The sequence below is a fragment of the Salarias fasciatus genome, chromosome 9 (genome assembly GCF_902148845.1).
Source record: "Salarias fasciatus chromosome 9, fSalaFa1.1, whole genome shotgun sequence".
Lineage (NCBI taxonomy): Eukaryota > Metazoa > Chordata > Actinopteri > Blenniiformes > Blenniidae > Salarias > Salarias fasciatus.
In genome coordinates this window covers 21,401,153-21,420,975 of record NC_043753.1, presented here as the reverse complement: position 1 = coordinate 21,420,975, position 19,823 = coordinate 21,401,153, and the positions used below count along the sequence as shown (strand labels likewise).

The following is a 19,823-nucleotide window of genomic DNA, read 5'->3' as shown; positions in this document are numbered from 1 at the left end:
AAGGAGGACTTTATTCCCAAAAACACCTCCTGGCAGTCAGGTTGACCAAAAGAACTGACGCGCCGATCGCTCTCCGCTCCATCTATTTATACTATTTCTTGGGGGTTCGTTGCTGTTTAATTAGTTCTCCGTCAAGACACAATTGTTCAAACATTCGTTGAGTCTCCTTCAAGACACAATTGTTCCCCCCTCCCTACAAAGGTCAATTTCCGTGACCCCTTGGGAGGCCCTCTTAGCCTCCAAGTCTCCAGATGCCAGGTGTTGTGCAACAAATCATAGTGTCACATTTCTTGTCTAATGAGCCTCATTTACACCAGAGGGAGACAGAGAGACAATTGACCTAAAGTCTTGACTTTTGAAAAAACAAACTGTCCAGCTGCCAAGAGGCTGCCGTAAAAATGAAAAATGGCAGGCTGGCGAACAGAAAAAGGATACATGTCTTTTCTACACCTGCATCTACTAGCATACTATAACTAACAGAGACATGCATTACATGAACAATAGTAAATAACATAATATAATAAGCATGATGTAAAGAATATTATAAAATTCTCTGCAGCTTTTTCAGTGCACGTAATGGAGCATTTTTTTCTTCCTTTCTTTTTTTCTTTTTCCAGCATAGTCAATTATCCATGGATGGTCATATCCAGTCATCCCCAGAAAGGAAAGCATTTGTCCTACTGTTTGTGGCTGCAGAGCTTGAGTTATCGCCTCTATCTGATGGAGCTATGTTCCTCTTTCCTATGTCATCTACATATTGCATTACTATGCTTGCAACATCTAACTGCTGTAAGTCTTAGGCTAGTATTCTATCAAATACTGATGGACTTTCTACATAACCTTGTGGAAGTCGAATATACGTATATTGTTGTTTCTGATATGTAAAAGCTAAAGGATACTGTGACTCCTTATCTATCGGCATACTGAAAAATGCAGAACAAAGATCTATTACCTTATACCATTTAGTATCTGGTGGGACATTTGATAACAACGTATGTGGATCAGGGACAACGTAATTGGATCAGGGACGACAGGAGTCCCAGCATCGACAATGGCATTGACAGCTCTTAAATCATAAACCAACCTATCATCTGTAGAATTGGGTTTTTTGATTGGAAGATTGGTGTGTTACAACTTTTTGTTTTAACTAACACTCCCATTTCTAGTAATTTATGGTTGGTTCAATGCCTTTGATTGCATGTTGCTTCAATGGGTACCAATTTCTGTTTGGCAGTGGATGGGTTTTACTGATTTGACTCTGCCCCCATCAGTCTTATGTCTTGACCATACTTCCAGTGACACTTGTTGGAGAATTAGCTCTTCGTCTTCTTTGAGAGTTGAATGAAGTTCTCCATCAGTCTGATCCAGTAGATCAGGGTTGTTGGTTTTTTCCCCCATCTGGTTGTTGGCACATCATAGTGCTTGATTCTTCCATTTCCTTGTCAGGGAAATCCACATACCCCATCTGGTATGCACATCATAGTTGACTTGTAGTTGGCATAAAATTGTTGGCTCCATCTATCTTGAAAGATCTTGGGGTTTTTATGCCATGGGTCTTCAGTCAGGTCTACAGCGTCAGGCGTAGCTGTAGAGGCCTATACAAGATCCATAGATACTACCGCAGCCTCCGCAGATGAACTCATTGCAGCGTGGTTGGAATGTCATCTGTCTCCACTGTCTGCAGAGTCTCTTCTTCTCCAGCAGGCGTCTCTCCTCTGCCTGGCAGTTGGCTGTGTAGCCCCCCTTCTCATCCCTCTTCTTGGAATTTGATAGGTGGGTGGAGCTATTAGGAGCTGTGGGCCTGGCTGGTGTCAGCTGTCTCCGCCCCCCGTCCAGCCAAATCCATTGCAGCATTCCTTGCTCTTGATTTACTGGCACAACTTGCTTGCTCTGTTCTCCAAGTTGCATTGTTGTCCATTTGTTTGTCAGTTCTTTACTCAGATCTTCTCTTCTTCTGTTGCTGACATCTTCATCTTCATAATGCTTGATGTTTGATGCCATTTCATCACAACATTTCTCATCAAAGACTCCTAGAGGCCACTTTGCCCCTTCGGGAGTTCTGTTGTTCTATTTTCTATACATTTTAGAATTTCTTTTTCAAATTTTGGGTGCTGTCATATTATTACCTGTGCCTCCCGTTGTCTCTTGATCCATTTTAAATCCCTTGACTCTTTCCACACAGCTTCTGTGTCTGTGGGGATAGTTTACATTAGTACAATAAATTATTTATTTCTTTATTATTTATTTAGAACTGCTGTTCTCAATACTAGTTCTCTAATATAATCATTAGGCATGCTGCGGTTCTCGGTTTTGTTCCAAACCCTTCTGTACGCCATACATAGATCAATTCGCCTATAAACCACAGTCTGTCATTGCTTAACTGATTAATTTCTTACAGCTGGCCACCTACTTGCAGAACAGATCTCTATGTCTGTCTACCTGCATAAATAAGCACTCTGCTAAGGAAATCCCCACCCTGCGAGTAGCTGTCCAATCACTGGCTCTCTCACACCCCCCTCCTGCCTATGTGTGAAATCTGAGCCAGAGGAGCAAGAGGAGCGCTCACCTACAGATCGCAAATCACCCGTTTCAGAAAGCCATGGCGAGTGGAGGAATGGAGAAGAACGAGAAGGAAAAGTTTGTCAAGGCATTTGCAATTTTAAATTTGTGTATTTTTCTTCATGTAGTTACATTCAAACCTTCAAAAAAAGAAAAGAAAATACATTTCGTTTAAAGTCTTTTTCTCTCTCTCTTTTTTTTTTTTTTTCAGAATGCAAAAATACATACTGAAATAAAACCGTAAGCCCAAACTGAGATACGAACCGATCCGTGGAAAACCTGTTACCCTTTCATGGAATGACTGATATCCAACCATGGATTTTACTGCCAATCCGTGCCGTAATAGATTACTTAGCAGCAAAGTGGCCCGTCTTGATGGTGCTTCACTTCAGCTGCGAAGATAACGCGTCCAACCCCCCTGCATTCCAGCAGCTCCTGATCCCCGTGTCCAGAGCACGTCGGGGAATTCCCCCTGTACTTGTTAGAATAACACATCTGGTCAAATGCCACAGTTTCTGAATTATTTCCTGCCGATTTTGCCACAATTCAACTTCAGTTTTCATTTTTATATCTACATTCTATCCAATAATAAGTTGTTTCATGCATCTCAATTTCTCTCCTATGTTCTCAGGAGAGTAATAAATACTCCTTATCACTGCTGCCTCTACTCACTAGCAGTCACTCCCCTAGGTTGACTCTCTTCTCAGCGTACTCTTTCACGCAGCCCTGTACTATAGGGTTCTAAATTCGATCCATTATTTTCTGCCATCATCCCAAATACAATTTCCTATCTATAATTATCCATACCCATCTCATAAAAAACTTTAACGTCACAAAAGCTGCAGTATTTAAATAAAATACTCTTTAATCATCTCATTTGAAGGCAAACCTGCTCTAACTTTTCCACCTTCTCAATTTAGTCAGGCTTCCTTTTCTGTCTATTTACACTATTTATATCATTTTGCTAAAATACCCTATGATTACATGCGCATTTTATTTACATATGTACTTTTTTGGCCAAAGTTTCTGCTCCTTTTACCATCTGCTCTCCTTCAAACTCTCACAGACAGTCTCATATGCACAATCACCCCTTCTCCTTTCCTCACATCTTTCTAACACTCACTTTCTCTTTTTACACACTCTCTTAGACATAGACACAATTACCTCCTCCGCGTCAGAAGGTTTTTTGTTTTACAACCACCCTTTCAGCCCCAAAATTCGCTTTGACGGTCCAGCTCACAGCTGAGCCGACAAATTGACCTTTGGCGGTAACCGCAGTTGGGACAGATCCATCCGTACTCGACCCTCTCCTGGAGTCTCTTGTGTACACTTTCTCTCCTCTCCTGGGAGGTTATTTATGGCAGAGATTACCCATTCAGCCCTAAGGTTAAATTACACAGAAACAACACACTCGCATCCAAAATAGTATAGAGCACTATTTGCTTAAAACAACCTCGGCAACCATTTAGACATAAAAATCATGAATAATTGTTACCTTAATTATTTCCAAATAAACCCTCACTTAACTGCAAAATTCTCTTTTAATACAGATCACTAGGAATTTAAACTACTTAAATTTCAGACTTATCTAAACTTTTCTTTAATTTAATTGGGTAAATAATGTGTGTTAAACATAGCGTTTTGTATTTAATATTCAAACAAACAAATTTGCATGCATTTTACTCCATGTAAAATTTAGAACATTATCTTAAGTATTGATTTACAGTTGTTCCTGTCTAACAAACCCTTAGCGGTATCCCCATCTCCACACTGGCGCCTACTCCTGTCTTAGGAGAATTATCCTCAAGCGGCTCCTACTCTTATACTTAGCCGACCCTTCTCTGGCCGCTGTGTCGCTTCCCCCTCAGAAGTTAAGACACATAGCAGCCTGAAGACAGTCCGCGCATGCAAGCGGCCCCTTTTTACCCTTAGCAAGCAGACTCTTTCTGCACCATGGTCGTTACTCTTATGCAATTTGGTCGTTTTTTGCATTCTGACTCCGAACTCCCCCTCTGATTTTCTTTTAAATCAAATTTTCTTTTTTATCTTTAAAAATCACTTTTTAACTTTAACTAGGTTCTTTTGGATTAATTTAATCCGGTTTTAGATTTCACCTGGGCAGAGACCAGACATAAGCACACAAAAAATTTAGACGCAGAATAAATTAATCTGCTTACCTCCAATTGTTGTGGCCACAGTGTGCTGAATCAGTCCTCCTCCACAGATAAAAATCAATCTCCGGTTACTCCTCCTGGCTGGCTCGCCAATAATATGTCGTGGAATTTTATTTTAAAAAAAGTATCCTAGGCCAGTCACGGTGCAAAAAACCCCACAAACATATATTCCAGAAAAAACGTAAAATCCTCAAGTATATCCACTCTTGGTTCTTTAAGTCTTCCATCGTAGTTCTCCTCAGAAAAATCAGGCAGAGTCAGAGTCAGAATGCAAAAGGAGGACTTTATTCCCAAAAACACCTCCTGGCAGTCAGGTTGACCAAAAGAACTGACGCGCCGATCGCTCTCCGCTCCATCTATTTATACTATTTCTTGGGGGTTCGTTGCTGTTTAATTAGTTCTCCGTCAAGACACAATTGTTCAAACATTCGTTGAGTCTCCTTCAAGACACAATTGTTCCCCCCTCCCTACAAAGGTCAATTTCCGTGACCCCTTGGGAGGCCCTCTTAGCCTCCAAGTCTCCAGATGCCAGGTGTTGTGCAACAAATCATAGTGTCACATTTCTTGTCTAATGAGCCTCATTTACACCAGAGGGAGACAGAGAGACAATTGACCTAAAGTCTTGACTTTTGAAAAAACAAACTGTCCAGCTGCCAAGAGGCTGCCGTAAAAATGAAAAATGGCAGGCTGGCGAACAGAAAAAGGATACATGTCTTTTCTACACCTGCGTCTACTAGCATACTATAACTAACAGAGACATGCATTACATGAACAATAGTAAATAACATAATATAATAAGCATGATGTAAAGAATATTATAAAATTATTCAACAGGAACCCATGGGTTGGAATATAATGGTTTACCAAGGCTTTTACCACATTCTGTGCTGTTTCTCTCCTGCATGGATATGCTTCTGGCCAGCCTGAATAGCTGTCCACAATTACCAGTAGGTACCTGTACCCATTGCAAGTGGTGATCATGTCAGTGAAGTCCATTATCACCTCGAGTCCAGGTCTCGTCAGATGTGGTCTCGCATTGTTCTCGGTAGGTTTTGTTGTGGGCCTGGAGTTGTGACACTTACATATAGTGCAGTTGGACAGTTCTTCATGAACCACATGGGTCATGAAAGGGTGCCACCAATGTTGTAGCTTGCGCAGGACTTCCTTTTGACAACAGTGATCTGGTTGATGTGCCTCCTGGATCATGGAGATCAGTCGGCTTTGTGGTATTGCTGGCTTATCGTGACTTGTCCACAGTCCTTCGTCACTCACCTTTGCTCCTCTTCGCAACCACATCCACTTCTCCTCAGAAGAGGCATTTCTCTGCCAGTCCTGTAATGCTTCTGGTGTATGTGGGAATGATGGGTGTCCTTCTGTGTGTGGACCTGTTTGGATCATCTGGTTAGCGTCGGCTGGGCTGTAGCCTGCAGTCCGCTTTGCCACTCTGTCAGCTTCTTCGTTACCTTGAGAGACCTTGTCTCGAGATTTGGAATGTCCCTTGCATTTTACAATTGCCACCTTTGAGGGGAGCAGCAATGCCTGATGTAACTGCAAAACTTCCTCCTGGTACTTGATAGGCGTTCCTGTTGCTGTAAGGAACCCTGCCCTCAGCCATTCACTCAGTGCCACATGTACTACGGTGCATGCATACGCCAAATCTGTGTAAATGTTCACTGTTTTTCCTTCTGCCAATTGGAGTGCTTTGGTTACAACCAGAATTTCTGCTCTTTGAGCTGATTGTAATGACCACGGAGGTCCCTACATGTTTCACCCAGCAGGGGTGATAAAATGTGTTCCTGTGCTGTCATTCTAATATGTAAAACTTGGGTCACTGTGGGTATTTAATCTGGGGCACGGGTTTGTGTTTTGAGACCGTGACAGATGTAATTATCAGGACATTGGTACCGGGGCGGGGAAACTATTTAAGGTGAAGCAGCGCACCTGCTTTTGGGGGGAGTGACGTCACACGCCATCCTGAGGAACTCACCTGCTGGAGAAGCGAGGCCGTGGAGCGTTTACCAGGGAGGATCGGCGCCACTGTGGAATATAAAACTTGGTGTTTTGGGATCTACTGGATTAAACCGTCATCTTTTCCACGGAGCTACCGAACTGGAGAAGAGGAGCTGTGGAGACCAGTGGACTGAGGTCTTGCTGGGGCATGAGTAATTAACAGCTGCGGGCCACTCAGTCGGTCCCCACGAAAGGACGTGCGACCCGGACTTTGGGGGAACTTTGGGTTGTAAAAGACAGGACTTTGTGAGCCTCTGAGTTTGTTTTGGACTTCCCGCGTTGTGCGGTGTTTTCTGTTTATTAGGAGGAGTGCTCGAGCGACGGGTTGCTTGATTTCTGTTGGGAGGGGGTTTCCAGAATAAATGCGGGTTTTTGTTGCCAATCTTAAGTTTGTCTTCTGCCTATTAATCACCTCTGCTGATTGGTGTCTTCCGCCCGTGACCTCTTAATGCGTAGTGGCAAGATCGCCTTGGAAATAATAGGTGAATTGTTACATGTTTACTCTCAACGAGTTGTGTGTGTAATGTCCTGTATTGTCCAGTTCTGTCTCCTGATGGGGAAATGTCCTGGACGACTGCGTAAGACGAGATTAGACCATCTGGTCCTTTGTAGCAGCATCCATCTGTGAAGATGTCCATATCTGCATGTTGCATGGCATCTGCGATCAGTCCTTCCCTGATTGTTTGTTGTTTTGTAGCTACATCCACGCAGTTATGTGGATGGCCTTCCTCCTCATCCAGTTTCAGATCAGCCATGTTGACAATGGATGACAAGAAGAAAATGTGTGGTTGATGCAGTGTCGCTTCAATCTTCCTTTGTCTTCCTGACGTCATGGAGAACAGTTCCCTTGTGACATAATGCATAACACTATGTTCTGTGTGAATGTGTAGTGGGTGTTTCAGCACTACATGTGATGTCTTTTCCACCAATCTCGCCAGAGCTGATGCAAAGGCTGCACAAGTAGGATGTCGTTTTTCATAGGGTTGTAATGCTGTGGACGCATACAAACAGACTATTCTGTCCTCCCCCTTCTTCTGATATAAAATAGCAGAAGCACAGGATGCCTTGGCAGAGACATCAAGGTGGAATGGGAGTGAATAGTCAGGGATAGCGAGGTCAGCAGCTGTGGACAATTTCTGTTTTAAGGCAATGAAACAGTGTTGAGCATCAATAGACCACTGAAGAGGGGCTGACAGGTTACGCATACCAGCCTCATTGACCATTAGGTGCAATGGCAATGCTAGAGAGACGAAGTCTGGGACGTGGTACCTGGAAAAATTCGCAAGGCCCAGGAAACTCAACATGTGTTTAACAGTGACGGGCTGAGGATGAGAAAGAATGGAAGAGCGATGGGAGGACGAGAGGCCAGTCCCCGCAGCAGAAAAGAGACGGCCAAGGAAAGACACCTGTGCTCTGGCACATTGGACCTTTCCTCGGGAGCACTTGAAACCTTTGGAGTGTAGCCACAGGACGAGAGATTTTGTGGCCTCCAAGCAAGTTGATTCAGTTGGCGCGGCTAGCAGGAGGTCATCGACATACTGGACCAGAAGAACACCGTCTGGTAAAACCAGACCCGTGAGGAGAGATTTCAGAATGGCGTTGAAAATGCCTGGGGAGAGTTCAAAACCTTGAGGGAGACGTGAGTAAGAGTACTGTCGTCCCTTCCAGGTAAACGCAAAAATGGGAGCGACTGCCGGAGAGAGCGGAAGACTGAAAAAGGCGTTGGCCAAGTCAATGCAGGTAAAGAATTTATGAGAGGGGGTCAAATCTCCGAGAGCAGAGAATGGGTTGGGTACAGGAAGTTGGGGAGTAGTAACCGCAGTATTGATGGCCCATAGGCCATGAACCATGTGGTACTTACCCTCTTTCTTCTGTACGGGGAGAATGGGAGTGTTCCACGGAGAGGGCTCCGAAAGTGGAACGAGAATGCCAGCTTCTAGAAGGCCATCAATAGTCTCCAATATCCCTTCCTCACCAGCCGGAGAGGTGGGATATTGCTTTTGATAGACTGGTTCTGGGTTGAAAGAAAAGGTAACAGGTTCTATATTACAGAATCCAATGTCCGTTGGAGAAGATGACCAAACCGAAGGTGGGAGGGAGTCCAACATGGACTGAGCTCCATCTGCATCAGTGGTTTCACGACCGTGAGATCTGTCCATGGTCACATGTTCTAGAACAGCATCAACATTATTAAAGTTGCAACAAACACAGTAGGCATCAAGAGAGGAGCTGTACAGGAGGTTAGAAATTGGTGTGGGTCACCAATCGGGAGCTTCCACACAGGACTTGGTGAATGGCCCCAAGTCTTTCGCAGTGTGCGTGGCGGCAACGAGGAGTGAGATGTGTGGGTGGCAGGGAAGTACCCCTGGGTCCTGAGGTGCCTCCATCCAGTACCACTTTCTTTGAGTAGGCGTAAGCGTCACTCCTAATGCCACGCCTGGTTTTCCAACATACATTTGATGTATCGATAGAGGCCAAACACAACCTGCGACCTTGTAGAATTCATCTGCATAGACCGGATCCTCATTCTTGTCATAGAACAATGTACAGTGATATGGGTCAACCAACGGGAGGTAAGGTCTGAGCGAGCGAATCCATGGGCGCCACAGGTCGAGCAGCTCCACACATGAACCCCAGGAGGACGAGGCAGAGTCGATCAGAGCCCAGTACACATCAGCCAAAGGTCTCATTGGCTCAGGAAGTTCTTTATTCGCTTCCATCATCAGCATACTGTCCGCTTGCTGGCTGCAGTGAAAGGTGGAGCCATCAGGGAAGATCAATATCATCCCATCAGCTGTGCACTTGATCATAGGGCACAGGCGAATGAGCAGATCACAGCCGAGGAGGTTAATGGGGCACTGTGGAGCAAAGATGAAGCTGTGGCGAGCGATTTGGGAGGCAATCGTGACAGTCACAGGGGAAAGAAAGTGCAGGTCGTTGGGCTTTCCTTCGAAACCAGGGAGAGAGACAGTCTTAGGGGTGATGCTGGCACCTGGTGGCAGGAGATAAATGGAAGAATACCTCGCACCGGTGTCCACCATAAAGTCAATGTCCATCCCTTCTACCCTCAACGTCAGACAGGGGTCCTGCAAAGCCCCTGTCCGCACTGGTTCAGGACCACGTCACTGTGGATATTGTCCCGCTGATCCCTGTGGGCCGGGCTGCTGCTGAGGAACAAGATGCATTTGGGGCACCTTGTTGCTGAAACCCCTGCGATCTGGGGCCTCCGTAGCCTCCTCTGCCTCGTGGGGATCCTCTTCCTCTCGGCCTGTTGTTCATGGGCTAACGGCAGGCACGTGAGATGTGCCCGGGCATGTGTTGCTCTGCACGCTAAAAAGGTCCCTAAATGATGCTATTGGAGGGTGCTGCCACCCTGTGTCCATTTGGAGAACAACATGTCATTGTGCACTTCCATCTTTCTCCTTATCAACCGGGATAAAGTAAAATGCCAGTGTAACAGGGGGAAAACAACCAAAAAGTAAGAATCGCTTATTTTGTCAGTATCACATTCACATCAGCATTTTATTTCCATTTCTTGAAAGTTCACATGTATTGAGACAGACAACAAAGTGAAATTTTCCTGAAGCAGCCTAAACAGTGTCTGAATCAGTATAGATGATTTCTTGTGATTTTGGGTTCAAGCTGGACTTTCTGAATTACATCTCTCACAGTCTTTCATGATTTCATCTATTTGTGAGTATTCAGGTGGTGCAGCAATGAATTACAATGAATACATCTTTTCCCGCATAATTCACAAGAGTAAAAATTCTCACCAGTGTGAAATCTCATGTGGTCCTTCAAATCACACTGTTGACTGAAACTTTTGCCACATTTCACAAGAATGAGGCTTCTCGCCTGTGTGAGTTCTCTTGTGGACCAATAAATCTCTGTGTTGCGTGAAACCTTTGCCACATGTTGCGCAAGAATGAGGCTTCTCACCTGTGTGTGTTCTCATGTGAACCTTCAAAGTACATTGTTGACTGAAACTTTTGCCACATGTTTCACAAGAATGAGGCTTCTCACCAGTGTGAATTCTCATGTGAAACTTCAAATTACATTGGTGACTGAAACTTTTGCCACATGCTTCACAAGAATGAGGCTTCTCACCTGTGTGAGTTCTCTTGTGGAACAACAAAGAACTCTGTTGACTGAAACTTTTGCCACATATTTCACAAGAATGAGGCTTCTCACCCGTGTGTGTTCTCTTGTGGATCAACAAAGAACTGTGACAAGTGAAAGTTTTGCCACAGGTTTCACAAGAATATGGCTTCTCACCTGTGTGAATTCTCATGTGAACCTTCAAATTACTGTGTTGACTAAAACTTTTGCCACATGTTTTACAAGAATATGGCTTCTCACCTGTGTGAGTTCTCTTGTGGTCCAACAAATATCTCTGTTGCGTGAAACTTTTGCCACATGTTTCACAAGAATGAGGTTTCTCACCTGTGTGTGTTCTCTTGTGGATCAACAAAGAACTGTGACAACTGAAACTTTTCCCACATGTTTCACAAGAATGAGGCTTCTCAGCCGTGTGAATTCTCATGTGAACCTTCAAACTACATTGTTGACTGAAACTTTTGCCACATGTTTCACAAGAATGAGGCTTCTCACCTGTGTGAGTTCTCATGTGAAACATCAAATTACTCGGTTGACTGAAACTTTTGCCACATGTTTCACAAGAATGAGGCTTCTCACCAGTGTGAATTCTCATGTGAAACTTCAAATTACTCGGTTGACTGAAACTTTTGCCACATGTTTCACAAGAATGAGGCTTCTCACCTGTGTGAGTTTTCATGTGTCGCAACAGATCACACCGTTGACTGAAAGCTTTGCCACATGTTTCACAAGAATGAGGCTTCTCACCTGTGTGAATTCTCTTGTGGACTAACAGGCGACTCGGTTGACTAAAAGCTTTGCCACATGTTTCACAAGAATGAGGCTTCTCACCTGTGTGAAATCTCATGTGAACCTTCAAATTACTCGGCTGACTGAAACTTTTGCCACATGTTTCACAAGAATGAGGCTTCTCACCTGTGTGAAATCTCATGTGAACCTTCAAATTACCCTGTTGACTGAAACTTTTGCCACATGTTTCACAAGAATGAGGCTTCTCACCAGTGTGAATTCTCTTGTGGACCACCAAATGACTCAGGTGCCTGAAACTTTTGCCACATGTTTCACAAATTATCTTCTCATCAGTGACCATTCTGACCTTCTGACATAATTGGGGTTTTTTATGGTCAGTTTTCTCACACATTTCTTCACAAAGAAGCTTTTCACATTCAGCCTGCTTCTCGGAAAAATTAAAGTTGTTCACACTGTTTCTATGAAACATGTTGAGTTTTTTCAGCTTTGCATTTCCAGTTGATTCTGAGTCAATGTGTCTTTTCACATGGTGGACTTCAGAGTCCTGAGAGAGGAACTGCTCAGTCTCTGGTACATCTGCTTCACTCAGGTTGCTCTGATCCTCAACAAAAGGAACCTGAAAGGTTTCACTTTCAAACTTCAGAACAAATCGTTCTCCCTTCTGGCTGGTACGGATTTCCTTGTTTTCCTCAATCTGTGAAGATTCTGGTTCCTCCTGCTCCTCCTTCAACTGACCAAGTCCTGGTTCTTCCTCTTCTTCTTCTTCTTTGATCTGTGGAGGTTCTGGTTCTTCGTCTTTGATCTGTGGAAGTTCTTCTTCTTCTTCTTCTTCTTTGATCTGTGGAGGTTCTGGTTCTTCTTCTTTGATCTGTGGAGGCTCTGGTTCTTCTTCTTTGATCTGTGGAGGCTCTGGTTCTTCTTTGATGTGCAGACGTTCTGGTTCGTCTTCTTTTATCTGTGGAGGTTCTGGTTCATCCTGTTCTAGATAGTAGTTTGTTTTCTGTTTAAAGAGCTGCTCCTCTCTGCAGTCATGGTCCTGTTGGAGCTCTGCAAGGAAACAAATGCAGAAGATGAAAGATTAGCAACATTATCTCTACAGTTCCAAATCAAAAAAACACTGTTACTCTGGCAGTCAATCTGAAAGCTTCCATTCAAAATTCAAAAAACACGATACAGTCCCATTGTTACTTACTGATCATCTTTACCTGCTGATTGATTACTCATTTGGATCAACTTTTTTGAGGCGGTGTATTCACTCACCTGCAAGATTCTGTTACAGTGGTATGAAAAAGTATCTGTACCTTTTGGAATTTCTCACATTTCTGCATAAAATCACCATCAAATGTGATCTGATCTTTGTCAAAATCACACAGATGAAAGAACAGTGTCTGCTTTAAACAAAATCACCCAAACATTTATAGGTTTTCATATTTTCATGAGCATAGCATGCAAACAATGACAGAACGGGGGGGGGGAATAAGTACAAGGGTGGACTGGAAAAAAACCGGACAGTGGTTATAACTTTTAATGTGTTTAATTGTAACAATTTGTTAAAGCTGTCGCCTTCAAATTAATCCCCGCTGGTTTGAATACACCATTGCATCCGTGTTTTCCAGCTTTCAAAGACGTTTGAAAAGTCGTGCGTAATGATCCTGTGCAGTGCATCCTTCGATTTTTGTTTAACCTCCTTGACGTCCTCAAATCTCCGCCCCTTCAGCTCTTTCTTCATTCTTGGGAAGAGAAAAAAGTCACAGGAGGCTAAGTCCAACGAATAGGGTGGGTGAGGTAGCAGGGTCATCCCATTTTTCGCCTGGAACTGCATTACGCGCAGGGCCCGGTGCGCCGGCGCGTTATCGTGGTGCAGCCACCACTCGCCATCCCGCAAAAGCTCCGGACGCTTCTGCCTCACTGCTTCTCGGAGCCGCCTCAGGACTTGAATGTCGTGGTCTTGGTTAACAGACTGCCCAGGCGGCACAAACTCGCTGTGTTCGGCTTCCAGAAAAAAAGATCCTCGCGGATCATTTCCTGCGTGCGTGAGGATGTGGGTTGTCCGGAGCGGGGCTGGTCTTCAGTGAACATTTCGCCTCTTTTAAAGCGCCTATACCACTCGAAAACCTGCGTTCTCCCCAGGACATCATCTTTATACGCCTGCTGGACCATGGTGAGTGTTTCTGACGCTGTTTTTCCCAGCAAAAAAAAAAAATCTGATGCTTGCGCACTGATCGCGTTTAGTGATGTGTTCTGTCGTTTTGTGCTTTTCCGAAGAAGCAGGTCCCGCTGTGTTGATGTTAGCGCTGTTTGGGCTTTCCCTGTGTAACTTTGTGAGACAATACTTTGCAGAGATCTGCACGAGAACATGCTGTAGCGAGATTTAACAACCAGAAATCTGAAATCACTCGTTTTAATTTTGAAACCCTTACAGTTGCATATTTTTTTTCAGGGTTTGATTTTTCTTGTTAACAAGATTTACTGGGTTTTTTTTTTGTTTGTTTGTTTTTTTTTTTACTTTCTTTTCTGAATTTGTAACTACCGGTACCCCAAGTTGCCTTTTTGGACATACCTGCATACATTCGTACAGATCACACTTGCCTAGAGAGATGAGTTCATTGCAGTGTCATATAAAATCAACAAAAATGATAATATTAAAGCAAACAGAGTTCTGGTATCGGAATAGTATCGGTATCGGCAGATAATCAAATTCAGGTATCGGGATCGGATCGGAAGTGAAAAAATGCGGATCAGTGCATCCCTATAATCAGAGAGGTAAAAAAGAACCCCAGAGTGTCTGCTAAAGACTTACAGAAATCACTGGCACAGTCCAATATCTCTGTGCACTCTAGGGATGCAAATTATCGAGTAATTCATTAATCAATAGTTGTTTCATCTTATCAATCGATTATCGATTAATTGATAAGCGGCAAGTTTTCAGCGAAGCTGAATTTCTCTCTGAATCAACAGGTTCCTTTCAACAAAAATGCTGTCTTTCTTATTAAAGAGAAAATGTAAATCATATTCCTTAATCAAAGGTTTATTCTTAACAGAACAACAAGTTCACAAATGGAACAATGCAACAACAACAAGGGTACTTTCAGGGTACTTGAAACATGAAAATAAATAAGTGCACTGTCCGTTACAAAAATAAATAGAACAAAAATGAATGTGACTATCTTGAAAATAAATTAATGCACTGTCTCTTATTTAGCAGTATAAAATACATAAAATAAATTCTGAAAAGAAATCAAGGTGTCACAATTAGACATTTAGCAGCGTTTATAATCCACCTTTGACATAAAATACAGGCTGCTCGTAAACCACTAAAAACATACCTGACAATAATGGATGTGGCCATAAACAAAACAAAAAAACATCCATGCCATGGTGGTGCTCACTGTACAGTGTGAGACTCATTTGTTTTTGTTTAAAAATATGAGCATATCGACATGGTCTGGAGTGAGCCTTGTGCGCAGCGTAGCACAGCTCCCTGGACTGGCTCTGCATGGACATGCTCTTGATGGTCTCCAGTGGCATCGGCTGATGTGGAGCTCCCACGTCCTGCTTCTTCTTCTGTCAGCACTTGAAGCAGTTTGGCATGAGCTTCAATTCTCTTTGGTAGGGTCAAAAATCCCAGGTGCTTGTGCCTTGGATCCAGCATGGTGGCTAGCATTGGTGGTGTTGACGTCAGATCATCAGAAGCAATCTGTGAAGAAAAAGAAGTTAAAATGAAATGTAATTTTGTTCTTAATCATCTGCTTTTAACAGGTTTAAAAGCAAATGAACAGGCTTTTAAGTGTTTTATCATCTAATTAATTAACCACTATTAAGCATTAATGGATTGCACTATTAATATTATTCAAAACGGCAATTGAGAAACAATGAGCTCTGTGTGCAATGCATGGTCTGTAGTTAAAAATTTCTGCAATTTAATTAATGAATCTCGCTTACCTTCATCCTTTCAGCCAGTGAAGTGTGCACCCGGGACTTGAACTCCCCCACTTTGCTGGTGTCGCCGTCATCTGTCTGGAGATGGATGTTGATCAGGCTGAAGGTGATGGGATAAGTGTCTGATATAGACACCTCAGTCTCGGTTGACATGACTGTTGTTGCGCACTTCAGTGTTGCCAGCACCGGAGCCACATCCTCCATCAGCTGCCAGTACTCGTCTTTCAGCTCCAGCGTCCTCGCATCTGCCAGTCTGGTTACAGTGCGGTCTGACAGCACAGCACACATGGCCCACCGCTGCTCCGTCAGTCTGTTAAACATGTCACTGACCGAATTCCACCTGGTTTTACAGGATTGGATGAGTTTGTGAGATGGCAGCTGCATCTGTTGCTGTTTTGCTGCGAGCGCTTTGTTTGCTATATTACTGTGATGGAAGTGTTGTACGAGCCAGCTTGCAGCTGCAATGACTTGGTTCATGGAGGTGGTGAAACCGTCATTAATGGCCAGCTGCAGGGTGTGAGCGAAACATGGAACTGAGTGCCAACTGACTCGTGTGGGACTGTTTGCTGAGACAATATTCCGTGCATTGTCGTGTACACAAGCAACTACACGCCCGGTGAGCCCCCATGTTTCCACAGCTGGGTTCAACTTGTCAGCTAAATTGTCAGCTGTATGTCTCACTGGCAGGCTCTCCGTGAGTAGGACTGCTGACTTAACCTGCCAATACTCTTCAATGTATTGGCATGTCACTGTGATGTAGCTTTCTGTGTTCAGGGAAGTCCAACAGTCCGTTGTGAGGGCCACATTCGCAGTTGCAAGTTGTGTTTTTAACTCCGCCTTCTTCCTTGCGCAGTTTGCTTCCATGCGGGTGGTTATTGTTGTTCTTGAGGGAATATCGTATCCTGGCTCGATGTACTTTATTAACTCTCTAAATCCCTTTCCCTCAACGACATTTAATGGCAGCATATCTGTAGTGACCATCTCACATATCCGCTGGGTAATGCCCTCTGCCTTCGTGGAGTCACATACACGTCGTCCAAACGCTGCGGTCGGCTGAGAGCTACTCGCTTCCTGCAGCACGGCTGAATGTGACGTATTTAGATGGTAATTGAGCGATGTTGTGGAGGCGTTGTATTTTAAAATACTCCCGCATATTGTGCATTTGGCTTCTTTATTGTCATTTACCAACTTAAAGTGGTTCCATACTGTGCTCCGTTTTGTCCTCTTCATCCTGTCAACTTGCCGCTTCTCGTTCGTCTCTTGTGTTGTTGAGAGAGCAGCTTCTTCTGTGTTCTAGCATGTGTGTGTCAAGGACGCCTGGCGTCAAGCACGCCCTCATGCGGGCTGGCGGGGAATTACGGGTCAAAACGCAATTAATTGCAAGTAATTTATTTTAAAGCTATATTGCGAAACTTCAGTCGCCCTCTAGCGGAATTCTGTGTTCTTACAACAATAAAGCCGGCGCTTCCACATGACGTACGCCCAGGTGTCCCCGGTGCCCCCCCCCCCCCCAACCTGTCAAGGTGATTCGTGTTTCCACAGCGCGAATCACGTTGGAAACGGTTTTTATTCTGTGTGAATAAGGACAGCTGGTGAAAAAAAAGGATGGACTCTTCCGAAGAGGTAATTATTGTTTTCTTTTTTTTTTGCCACAGAAACGCAAATAGCTTATTAAAACGGGAAACAAGGTGCCTGCTAATTTGTAACCGACAGGTTAGTGGATGAAAAGACCCAGTGGTCGTCAGCGGAAATCATTTGTTGTCCGTTGGGCTGCAGTAGCTGCTTCTTGATGAAAAACGGAGTGTTACACACAAAGTACAGTGTTTCCTGCAGGAAAAGAGTTTGGCCGGGGGCGGGGTGGGGGGAGCGTGTGGTGTCGCTGCTAACGGCTAACGCTGCTAACGCTGCCGGTGTTCGACCGTCGGAGAGTTTTTTTTTTCCTCCTCCTCTCCGTTGTCCGGGTGCTGCACAATTTATCGCGGGCAGCGCCTGGACTGAAAAGGTCTGGCAGAAACCCTGAAGTAGCATGTCGCTTCCTCGGTCTGCCTGAGCCTGTTGCTATGAGACCCTCCGCGCGTCCTCCCCCTCCCTTCTTGTTGTGACGTGAAATGCGTAATTTCCTGCGTGCACCACACCGCTGCTAGCACACCGATCCGCAAAGAATCTGGTCTTTTGAGTCCAGGAACTACTTGTGATACAGTTTAACTAACGATCGTTCAGTTCTTCTCTTTTACTGAAAATGACGGTGCATCGCATCATTGAACATATCACCACTTCTTGCTGCTAACGCTCTGTTTCTAACAACATGCAGAGAGAGCCTGCACAAAATATTAAATGTGATGGTTCAGTTACTTATTCCTCCCCCTTCTGTCATTGTTTGCATGCTATCCTCATTAAGATATGAAAACCTATAAATGTTTGGGTGGTTTTAGTTAAAGCAGACACTGTTTTTTCATTTGTGTGATTTTGACAAAGATCAGATCACATTTGTGGTGATTTTATGCAGAAATGTGAGAAATTCCAAAAGGTTCAGATACTTTTTCATACCACTGTAATTGTTTACTACACTACCTGAGGTGGAGGGATAATGAGACATCCTGCTTTTAAATGTTGCCAGGAAATGCCTCTTCAAACAACATCAACCTCCACAACTTCACTGGGCAGACCAGTGAGGGGAAAAGTAGTCATAGTTCAATCAAACACGTCTGCTCACAGCGCCATAATGATGGAGAAGCTCCAGCAGCCACATTCATGTGTTCATTCACACGTTTCCAAACCTGCTCTGTGTGACTTGATTTGAGGATTCCAGTTGATTTCCAGCATTCTGCGTTGACGACCAATCTCCTCCTCGTACTGAACCACAGTTGGTTAAAACAGGGTGAATATTTCCTCAGCAGCAGCAGTTAGTCTCTGGGTGGTCAAGTCTCTCACAGAGTGGTTGGAGCTCGTCTGCTGGTTACCACTGTATTGCTGTGGACTCTCTGGAGGGAAACAAGACAAAAGTCACTGATGTGATGGAAGTGAAGGTTTTACAGTGATGGGTGGATGAAACAGGACAGGACACTCTGAAATCAGAAACATTCAAAAACAGAAAAAAATCTGCTCATTTCAGTAAAACTGAAAGTACCTGTGGGGTTGAAAGGAAAAATGGGAAAACTGTCTGGATGCAACATTGCTTTCTCTGAGATCTGAAACCTTTGTGGGAAGTTTCCAATATGATAGGGTTCAGATTTTTCTTCCGAGCAACACCTGAACGCATCATTACTCCAAACGATTTACTGAAATGTCTGTATAATAAACGTGAACCGTTAAATCTACACAGACGCGTGTTATCTCAGATTGAGTGTAAATAAATCACTTCCTCAGCTTGCAAACGGCTCAAACACCGTTTCCTCTGTTTCTGATACAGAAGCTGTTTAATACTGAAGGTTTCTGTTACTTCACTGTGAACAAGAACTGCAGCTGCAGCCTCGTTTCTGTCTGCCAGCTTTAAAATAAATGTAACGATCCTCCAGCAGTCACATTCATGTGTTCATTCTCACGTTTCCATACCTGTTCTGTGGAAGCTGATTTGAGATTTCCAGTTGATTTCCAGAAGTTTTCTCTGTCGATAAATCTCCTCCTCGAACTGGACGATAGTTTGTTGAAACACGGTGAATATTTCTCCAGCAGCAGCAGTTAGTCGTTGCTTGATAAACTCTCTCAAAGCCTGAACTGAACTCAGTGTTGCTGCAGGAGATGAAATATTTCCTCTGAGAGACAAAGCAACACAGCCGCCGTTACTTCTTCTTCTCCCTCTTCTTCTTCTTCTTCTTTTCCTCCTTCTTCTTCTTCTTCTGTTCCTTTCCGGCAGGCTGTACACATATCCAGTGTAATGCTGCCCTCTTCTGTTCAAAGAATTACTCGCAGTACTTTATATTCTTGGGTGAAGGTTGGTGGAAAGAAGGAATCTTGCAATAGCCTTTTCTATGTCTCGTGAATTTATTCTATAGGCAAATATTGACTTAATTGAAAATACAGTAATTTTAATCTTTGAAAGGTCTTTATACAAAGCCTCTCTTTCTGCAGAGTACTGACCACAAGATAAAAACACATGTGCACCAGTCTCTAATTTCCCACATTGACATTTCCCATCTGGGTGCTTTCCCATTACATTTAAACAAGTTGCGAGACCACAATGCCCCAGTCTTAATCTGGTTATTTTTACTTGGTTAATTCGAGAAGAAAATGAAGCAAACCTGGTATTCTGCACTATGGGTTGACTCTTAAAGTAAT

The 19,823-nt window shown here is 43.8% G+C and overlaps 1 protein-coding gene across 2 annotated transcripts; it reads right to left on the bottom strand.

Annotated features, from left to right (window-relative positions):
- Window positions 1-10,279: 10,279 nt before the first annotated feature.
- On the bottom strand, window positions 10,280-19,325 carry LOC115394114 (zinc finger protein 2 homolog). Of its 2 annotated transcripts, XM_030099303.1 has the most exons (4): window positions 19,101-19,325; window positions 18,326-18,529; window positions 11,823-12,656; window positions 10,280-10,646 (listed from the first exon to the last, which is right to left on the bottom strand). In XM_030099303.1, the coding sequence occupies exons 2-4, from the start codon at window positions 18,369-18,371 to the stop codon at window positions 10,546-10,548; spliced, it is 981 nt and encodes a 326-aa protein (XP_029955163.1). In that variant the 5' UTR covers window positions 18,372-18,529; window positions 19,101-19,325; the 3' UTR covers window positions 10,280-10,545. The 2 variants fall into 2 exon arrangements, with proteins under 2 accessions (XP_029955163.1, XP_029955161.1); XM_030099301.1 differs by having other exon boundaries at window positions 10,280-12,656.
- Between the last annotated feature and the right edge of the window lie 498 nt (window positions 19,326-19,823).

What these genes read in the sequence shown, in the direction of transcription:
- LOC115394114 (XM_030099301.1), bottom strand. Translation starts at nt 18,371, where the DNA reads ATGCTGGAAATCAACTGGAATCCTCAAATCAAGTCACACAGAGCAG. An exon ending in AATCAAGTCACACAGAGCAG is followed by an intron (nt 12,657 to 18,325) that starts GTTTGGAAACGT and finishes GTTTCCTTGCAG; the next exon opens with AGCTCCAACAGGACCATGAC.